Source organism: Entamoeba invadens (genome assembly GCF_000330505.1).
Source record: "Entamoeba invadens IP1 unplaced genomic scaffold scaff_1105074725545, whole genome shotgun sequence".
In the NCBI taxonomy this organism is placed as follows: domain Eukaryota; phylum Evosea; order Mastigamoebida; family Endamoebidae; genus Entamoeba; species Entamoeba invadens.
In genome coordinates this window covers 7119-16855 of record NW_004440153.1, presented here as the reverse complement: position 1 = coordinate 16855, position 9737 = coordinate 7119, and the positions used below count along the sequence as shown (strand labels likewise).

General features: G+C 29.8%; 2 protein-coding genes across 2 annotated transcripts; both read left to right on the top strand.

Moving 5' to 3' along the window:
* Positions 1 to 2342: 2342 nt before the first annotated feature.
* Positions 2343 to 4379, top strand: EIN_175380 (hypothetical protein; the record flags this gene model as incomplete). Its single annotated transcript, XM_004254433.1, has 3 exons — positions 2343 to 2511; positions 2579 to 2882; positions 2975 to 4379. 3 exons carry the CDS (start codon positions 2343 to 2345, stop codon positions 4377 to 4379), a joined length of 1878 nt encoding a protein of 625 aa, XP_004254481.1.
* A 255-nt stretch (positions 4380 to 4634) lies between these two features.
* Positions 4635 to 7371, top strand: EIN_175370 (protein serine/threonine kinase, putative; the record flags this gene model as incomplete). Its single annotated transcript, XM_004254432.1, has 5 exons — positions 4635 to 5164; positions 5392 to 5708; positions 5774 to 6881; positions 6965 to 7261; positions 7305 to 7371. 5 exons carry the CDS (start codon positions 4635 to 4637, stop codon positions 7369 to 7371), a joined length of 2319 nt encoding a protein of 772 aa, XP_004254480.1.
* Positions 7372 to 9737: the final 2366 nt, after the last annotated feature.

The window sequence follows — 9737 nt, the reverse complement described above, 5'->3', positions numbered from 1 at the left end:
TTTGATAACAACAGTTGGTGTATTGGGTTTTACCGTTTATTGCTACACTGGTGATTTAAAAACAGCCTAAAATATTAAAAGTGGTAACTTTACAATGTGTAAAAATGTAACATAAAACAAAAAGTTTAAAAGATAACAGTAAAATTGAAATAGTATCACAGTTTACACAAATTTTAGGATTTTACTTGCGACTCACTTAAACGTGTACATAAGACATTAAAATCATTTTTAGTAGTCTAAGAATTAACATGAATTAAAAACTATAGTTGTGTATTTTTTGTTAACATATTTTAATATTGTTGTTGATATGTTGTCAAAGAAATTGTTTTTAAACAACAGAGATGTATTGAAGTTGAATCAGTAATGAATTTACCCACTTTTGTTTAAATGTCAAAAAGTTTTTTTTACAAAAAAATCAAGTTCAAATACATAAAAGTCACAATTTCGAGTTTATTGATTTCAACGTATATATATGTAAAATATAAGCCGTTTTAAATGATATATTAATACACAATTTGTTGTACCTTATTTAAATATTACTGTCCATATATTGAAAATTAAATTTATTGTTGTGTTTTTAATGTTTAAACAAAGTAAAGCGTAAACTTCTATTGGTTTATGATTTGAAACAAATGGACCGTTACAATGTTTTATATTTTTCAATTTGGTGTTTTTGTTGTTCATTAAAATACAAAAGAAGTTATAATCATGTTTTTTATTGATGTCATTATTAACTAACTATTTGTTAAAATGTATTTTTTCCAGACAAATCAACTGCTTATATTGTCATTGTTTGGCACGTTGAATGACCAATGCTATACATTTTACAATACATTTATTTTAACAATATAATTCAGAATTAAATATACAATACTAAAACAATTATGTTGTACATTAATAAGTATCAACAAAATTATAAACAGGTTGAAAGATATATTGAAAAGTTTAAAATAATAGTTTTTTTCTAACACAAATGATTTATCATTATAAAAAATGTTGTTAATTGTGATGCAATTTTTATTCCATGTTGAAAAATGACCATAGTCTTATATGTTGATCATGCACATGACATCATTTTATTCATTTTTTATGTTTATAATTTATAATAAATTAAATATTTATAACAAGTCATTCTTTGAAATATAATTTCAATGAAACGGTATTGTTTAATTATCAAATAATGTTTGTTTAATTGTGGTTTTAAATATTTTACTCTGTCGATTCTGTAACAAATAAAATATTTAATTATTAATTACAAATAAATGTTTGTAATTACAAACAGATATTGTACATTGTAGTTTATTTGAAATACACATTTTTTATTGAATTATCGTTAATTATTTACATTTTAGTTTGTTAATTTAACATGTAAAAACGTTAATAACAGTAAGATGTTAATTTTGATTGCGTTAAATTATTTGTAAATTTTCGCTGTGTTAATTTTACAATAAAAATCGATAAATAATTTTAATTATTAATTATTTTTTTCGTTAATTAATTTTTTTTCGGTGTGTTAATTATACAAGAAAATATGTTAATAAAATTCATATGTTAAATTTATCTTTTCGTTAATTTATATTATGTTTTTTTATTGTGCTAATAATACATAAAAAATCGATAAATATTTATAAATTGTTAATTTATCAAAAACAATTTGATAAAAATTATTGAATCTTCTGGAATCACAATTCAATATAACCTAATGTCCCGTTTATTTGCGTATTTTTAAAAATAGTTTTACCAAAAGTGATTTTTTGCCGCAAAAAACAACCTCTTCAGTCTTTTTTTCTTAAAAAGCAAATTTTTCCGAGGCATGCGGTAGTTCTTAATTTATATATTTTCAGTTTAAATTAAACTAAAAAATATATATAATTTTTTATTAATCATTTATATTATTTAGTTTCTTTTCTTTAAAAAGGTATTATAAGTATAAAATTTCAAATCAAAATAAAATAATCCGTAATAATAGTTTTACAACAGAAAATCAATAGATTACATTTTTTTGTTCTAAATACAGATAGTAGAAAAATAGGGTGTCAGGAATTAATTGGGTGTCAAATAAATTAGGGATTAGTTAATGTAAAAAAATGGGTTTCGTTTTTTTTATTTTCCCCCCTCCCAAAAAAATATGAAAAACCATTAAATAACTCAAAATCAATCTGACACCCAATTTATTTTTGACACCCAAATTTTCTACTATCTGTAATACAAAACTGTTGAAATATGTAAAATTATAAATCCTTTATATTATTTATTACCAACAATTAATACAAAATTACCAAATTATCATTTTTTAAATTTGTTTATTTAATTTAAAGCATTTAATTGAACTATAAAAATATATGCTCAATTTTCATGTTATGTCGACTATAATTATTTTTGTATTTATACGTTCTTCTTTTGCTGCATTAATATGTGAAAAGGGGTATCATGTAATTAACGAGTTTTGTTTGATGTGTCTTAAGGGGACTTACTGTCCAGATGGTATTTACATGTATCGTTGCCCAAAAGGTTATTATTCAAATTATACAGCAGTTGAATGTACTCTTTGTCCGGACGGACAATACAATCCAAATAGTACTTCTTATTTTTGCGAAACATGTCTTCCCGGGACTTATTCCTTTGGGGATAATAAAGAAGTTTGCACAGAGTGTTCTGCTGGGACTTATTAGTCTTCGAATTCAACAAAATGCAGTAATTGCTCTTCTGGGACTTATTCATTATCTGGATCTTCAAGTTGTACGCTGTGTTCAGATGGTTATTATTCATTGGAAGGGGCTTCGGTGTGTATATTATGTTCGACTTCTGAGTGTGCTCCTTGTAGTTCAACAACTGGGAAGTGCACTTCATGTTCATTGGGAAGCGGCTTTGTGTCAGATGGAGTTTGCAAGGCTTGTGAAGCGGGTTATTACTCACCAGGTGGTACTATTTCGTGTTCAAAATATCTTGTAAATACTTATGCCAAAACTAGTAGCGGTACTTGTTCAAGTTGCAAAACAACATGTAAAACATGTGATTCAACAAATGGGGACTGTTTGACTTGTTATAACAATTCGTTTGTTTTAAACGGTCTTTGTGTGAGTTGTCCAGCTGGTCAATATTTCAATTCAAAAACTTGCTCCAGTTGCCCAGACAACACTTATTCCTTGCAAAACAGTTCGACTTGTACAAACTGTTCTTCGTGTGTAACATGTGACCAAACAAATGGACATTGTACTTCTTGTAAGAATGGGCAGTTTGTAGACAACAAATACAGTTGTTATAATTGTGTTGCTGGGACGTATGGTGATGGAATTAAATGCACTCCCTGCCAAACAGGTACATATTCAAGTGTATCAGGAAGTGCCAGTTGCATGTCATGTCTTTATAAATCTTATTCAAATACAACTTCTTCAATTTCATGTACAGAATGCAACTATTATTGCACTTCGTGTAATGGGGAAAATGGATTCTGCTCTACTTGTATGGCTGGTTGTGTTTTATCAGGAAATTACTGCATTCCGTGTCAAGCCGGAACAGCAACAAACAAAGATACAAACACATGCGATGTCTGTCCAGCAGGAACGTATTCACACAATCAATCAGCAACATGTTTTCTTTGTCAAGATGGGTATTATTCAACAGAAAAATCATCAATTTGTTTGCAATGCAGTGTTAGTTGTCTTACATGCAACAACACAAATGGGAATTGCACGACTTGCATTTCTGGGTATGGTTTAGATGAGTTGTTCGATTGCCACATTTGTCCAGTTAATACTTATGCAAATTCAGCAAACAACAAATGCCAACAATGTGGAGACAAAACATATCAACCAAATGAAGGACAAACATTTTGCAATTCGTGTGATATCAACTGTGAAACGTGTGGTAGTGTCAGTGGCAAGTGTTTGACGTGTTATGCTGGATATGGACTTGACAATAATGGGAAATGTGAACTCTGTGGTGATGGGCATTATTCACCTGGTGGGACATCATCGTGTTCATCGTGTCCAATTGAGTGTGTAAACTGTTACAGAGAGAGTGGCGAGTACACAACATGTCAGTCTGGCTTCAAACAAGTTACAAATCAAAATACGGGAAATGAAGAGTGTGTGTCGTGTTCGTTGAATGATAATTGTGTTTCATGTGATTTGAATGCAAACGAATTCGATAGAATATGTGTTGAGTGTGTGAGTGGGTATTACCTGAAAGAGAACAGCTGTTACAATTGTTCACAAATAACAAATTGTGTGCAGTGCTCACAAAAGAGCAGTGAGTGTCTGTCGTGTTCAAGTGATTTTGTATCAAATGGTGGTGGGTGCGTATCATGTAAATATGGCGAAGTGAAAGTCACTTCAAATAGGCGTATGAGTTGTTTTGATTTAATTCCAAATTGTTAACTGTGTGAATACAACAACAGGAATAAATTATGTACAAAATGTTATGTATCGTATGTTATTAATGATGACAAATCAGAATGTTTATTGGCGTATTCAAACACAACACATTTAAACTCGGAAACATCAAAAAGTGATGTTAATGATGTTGGCTGTTTGCATCAAGTGAATTCTATTTGTTTTATGTGTGATGAAACCCACATTTTAGTCGATGGAAAATGCATTGAAAAAACAGAAGACAATTGCTTTGATTATTCAATGAAAACATGCAACAACTGTTTTGAAAACGTCATCACAACAAACGGCAATTGTTTAATTGAAAGCACTTGCAAATACCAACTCACTCATAACGACCAGACTGTCTGTCTGATCCACAACAATAACACACAAGAAGGCATCAAAGCCAACAACTGCAAATACACACAAAACGAGTTTTGTTATTTGGCAAATGAAGGATATCACACAACATTTAACACAGATGGTAATACTGCAAATTGTGAGGATGCAGAGATCTGTCAAATTGTAAATGGATATATAATCAATATATCATGTAAAAGTGAATTTGTGATGACAACGAACGGTTTGTGTTCACAAGACTTTAACTGCGCAAATTACAGTGGAAGTGTGTGCACAACATGTCAACAAAACCATCACATTGCAAATGGTGGATGTGTTTCCAATGACAACGAGTGTGTGATTCAAAACAAAGAAATTTGCATTTTGTGTAGCAACAACAAAATAACAGTTGATGGGAAATGCGTTTTAACAGATTCAATCAAATGTAAAGAGTTTGTTAAATATGTTTGTACTCAATGTGACGACGATCATTACAAAGACACGACTGGGTGTTTGCCAAAACAAGAGAAATACCCAAATTGTGAGCACGTGAGTGTTGTGTCATCGTCTTGTCTGGAGTGCATCAAATCACATCTTCTTGTTGACAACATGTGCGTTGAAAATGATACCAACACATCAAAAGCAAACAATTTACAATTGACAAGTGAAACAACAACAGACAACTGCATACTGAGAAGTTCAAAGGGTGTTTGCGATGTGGTGATGGGTATTACATATCGAATTCAGTTTGTGTGAGATGTGAGTATCCCTGCACACACTGCTCCAATTTGAAGTATTGCACAAAGTGTGATGCGTACTCGTACACCAAGAATGGCAAGTGTTTCGAAATCAATGAGATATTGGGCGTGTGTGATGTGATGATGTCGACATATGAGGGGTGTGTTGCGTGCAAAGACGGGTACATGCGATCAAGTGATGGCAAGCAGTGCGTTAAATGTGACACGTCGTGTAAAACGTGTTCCAATGATGGTGATTGTTTGGTTTGCAGTGATGGATATTACAGAACACCCAATAACAACACAAAGTTGTGCAACCCACAGACAGACTTGAACAACTGTTTGAACAAGACGACGAGTGGGTGTACATTGTGCGAAGGTGGTTTGCACTGAAAGACAATTTGTGTTACAAATGTGGTGAAAATTGCACAACTTGTGATGCCACTTTTGAATGTTTAAAATGTGGTGATAACAACATTCTGAAAGACAGCGTGTGTGTTCACTTCTCACAAATACAAAATTGCATCTCATCACAGAACTCCTTGTGTTGGGAGTGTGCAGATGGCTACAAGTTGAGTGACGACAAAATTGAGTGTTTTGCAAACACGAATTATGGTGTGGTTGTTGGTCTTCCAGTAGTGTGTGTTGCTGTTTTGGTTGTTATAATTATCTCAATTGTAATAATTGTTTTTCTGTTTGTGTTGAGAAAGAAAGATAACAAACACGCTGAAAATGTGTGTGTTTTTAAGATGAGTCGCTCCAATATTATGATGACGAAACTTGATGGCGACATTCTATCAAACAAAAATATGATTTCATTTGGTGATGAAGACGACAAGATCTGCATTGAGACTGAAAGTCGCGAATTGTTATGTGTTGGCAACTCGTCTAAAAGTAACGTGAAAATCCAAATCACAACAAAAGACAAATGCGACAAATACAAAATTCGCACAGAACCACAAATTGTGACTTTAAAAAGCGGATTTGCATGTGAATTTGAAGTATTTATAACGCCATATTGCACAATGGATTTGACTGATGAAGTCATGATTGTTTCACTTGATTTAAAAGGTGGTAAACAAAACACGACTTTGATGAACATCAAAGCACTGGTGGAACAATCAACACGTCTTGATTACGACGAAATCAAAACAGAGAAGAAACTTGGTGAAGGGTCTTTTGGAATTGTCTACAAAGGAACTTACAGAGAAAATGTTGTTGCAGTCAAAAAGATGAAACACGTTGATAACTCAAATGATGAAATTGGAATGATTGAATTTACAAAAGAAGTTGAGATGTTGGACAAATTTCGGAGTGAATATATCGTCCACTTCTATGGCGCTGTGTTTATACCAAACAAGACGTGTATGGTCACCGAGTTTGCACAATATGGGTCTTTACAAGACTTGATAACCACAAAACGAATGACGAAGTTGACATGAAAATGCGAGTCAAAATAATGAGAGATGCATCAAAAAAGATTTCATATTTGCATGAGAATGGGATATTACACAGAGACATCAAACCAGACAATATTCTTGTGTTTACATTTGATGTAAATGATAAAGTGAATGCTAAATTGACTGACTTTGGAAGTGCAAGAAATATCAATTTGTTGATGACTAACATGACATTCACTAAAGGTATTGGAACGCCAGTTTACATGGCGCCTGAGGTGTTGAAAAAAGAAAAGTACACAAAAAGCGCAGACATATTTTCGTTTGGTGTCACTATGTATGAAGTGTTTGGGTGGACTAATGCTTATCCACTTGACGCATTTAAGTTTCCATGGAAAATAGCAGAATTTGTGATGTCTGGATAACGACTTCAAAGAAAAGAAAATATACAAGAGAAGTTGTATGAAAATATACAGATGTGTTGGGCTCAAGAAAAAGCAAACAGAGCATCTATTGATAACATAATAAATGAACTCGCTTTGTAATTCGTTGTTTGTTATTTATTCAAATGAAAATATATCATATATTTGAACTTTATTTCAGTGATAATGAAAATAACAGCAATACATATATTAATACAAAGGTTTAACATGAAGACTTGGTCTATTATGTTTAAAACTATAAATAGTTTAGTAATAAACATAATGAAATTAAAAACCAGGATTTGGTGATAAAAAACCAAACACAACTTATTGAATTTGTCTTGTAATAAAAATTATATCTTTATGTGAAAATAGTTACTTCTATATTTGATTTTAAATTTTTAAAAATGATTGTATTATATTGCTTAACATACTTTTTTGTTCAAATTTGAACACCACATAATGGTCATTACTTATAATAACAAAACTATAAATGAAATATTATTTCACACACAAATTAAATGTTTGTTTGTGTTTAAACACATATTACAAATAAATGATGGAAATCAAGTAAATATACAATAAAAACCAAATATTACATAACGATTCATTCGAAAATGTATGTTTAATGATGATAACGTATAGATTTTATATTTTTAAATTTACAAATATGTATAATATTGTAAAAAGCACATACAGAAATGATTTTATTATTATCCTATAATAATAAAAAAGTATATAATAAAAATTATTATATTACAGATAAAAAGTCGGTGACAAAGTATAAATAAACCATTATTCAAATAGTGTTTTTTGTTCAATAATTTCTATTCTCTATTAATCCCTATTTTTTAAAATTTTTAATCACTAAAAAAAGGGTAAAAATAAAGTCGGTGGAACAACATTTATTTGCAATTTTTTGTTGTTTTCCAAAGAAATGAAAGGAAAAAGACTATAAATTGAAAAAAAGTGCAATATCGTTTTTAAGCTCTTCTAAAAAGGTGATCTTAATAAATAAAAACTTTGATTATGAAAAAAAATGATCACTTTTGAAACCACAAACCCTCATTTACAAAACTCACTTGAATTAACCAAAAACAACAAATACTCAATTTAGACTTTACCAATTACTACCATCGTTTCATATACTTTCCAAACAGTTTATTTTTTTTAAAAAAAATAGATGGAGTAACAGTCTCACGAGTTCTTAAAAAACAAGTTTGTTCTTCACATGATCTTACTTTTATTTAAAGAATGGGTTCATTTGAACCTTAGTTGAATTAATTAAAAACAGTGGATTTTGCCATTTTTTGATAACAAATCTTTGTTTTCTTTGTCATTTGCTTTGGATTGAGGTATGTGATGTTAACGTTATTAACGTCGTTGTCGATGGTTGTAAGTTTAATCACTGTTGCTTAATTGTAGATTACTGTTGTCTGTAGAAAGTCCGAAATTACTTGACAAGTCGAAAAGCAGCTCATATATTAATGAAAATGTTGTAAGCGCTTTTAACATAACTGGAAACTATACCTTCACTTTAAAATGACGCACACATGCTCTCATACATTGCCAATTGATTATTTTTTTACACTTTTAAAAATGTGTGCTATTTCCTTAATAATTAACTAATCCTTTTATCATTTTTTGCTTTTATTAAAGCCATATTTTTTAAAAATTGTTCCAGATAGTGATAAAAAACAATGTTAGTTAGCTTCAAAAGCATTACAATATGAACATCATTTTAGGTGAGAAAATTGACATGGAGTGTTAATTCAATTTACGTATTATTAAAAATATTGATCTTATTTTTTGTTTTATAAAACATTATTTCTTGTCATCGACTTTATACTAGTCATCCATATTTCCTTAATCTGTATAGTTATGAAATTTTGTTTAAAAAGGTTAAACTTTTGGGCACAAAACTTGACCACACAATAGCACTATTAAACAAACAAAAGAAGATGAAGTAAAGGTTTTATTATAATGATTGTAACATTTACTATATTTCCCGATAATTGAGAATAATTTTAACTCAAGCACTTTTTAAACGATATTAACAAAAAACTGCAAGAAAATGAAAAAAAATATTTATAACATTAAAATTTTTAACATAAATACGGTTCAATCACAAAAACATAACTCTAATTTAATTGTCCATAACAACAACTTTTCTAATTGTTATTGACAATATCAATAAATTTTTATGACTAATTGACATCATAAAAATAATTTTCTCAAATAAAGTAATGTTGATCAAATCACCGAAATAACATTCTGATGTTGAATAGAAAGATTTTTTTATCGATATGTTTGGTTTTTTATTTATTTGTAAATGATACAATTATCAGTTTTAATTAATCAAATAAAAATACAACAATATTTGCCAAACAATTAAATGATATCGATACTGTATTATAATCATGATGTATTTGTAACATATTTAACAATTTTAAATAATTTTAAAACAAA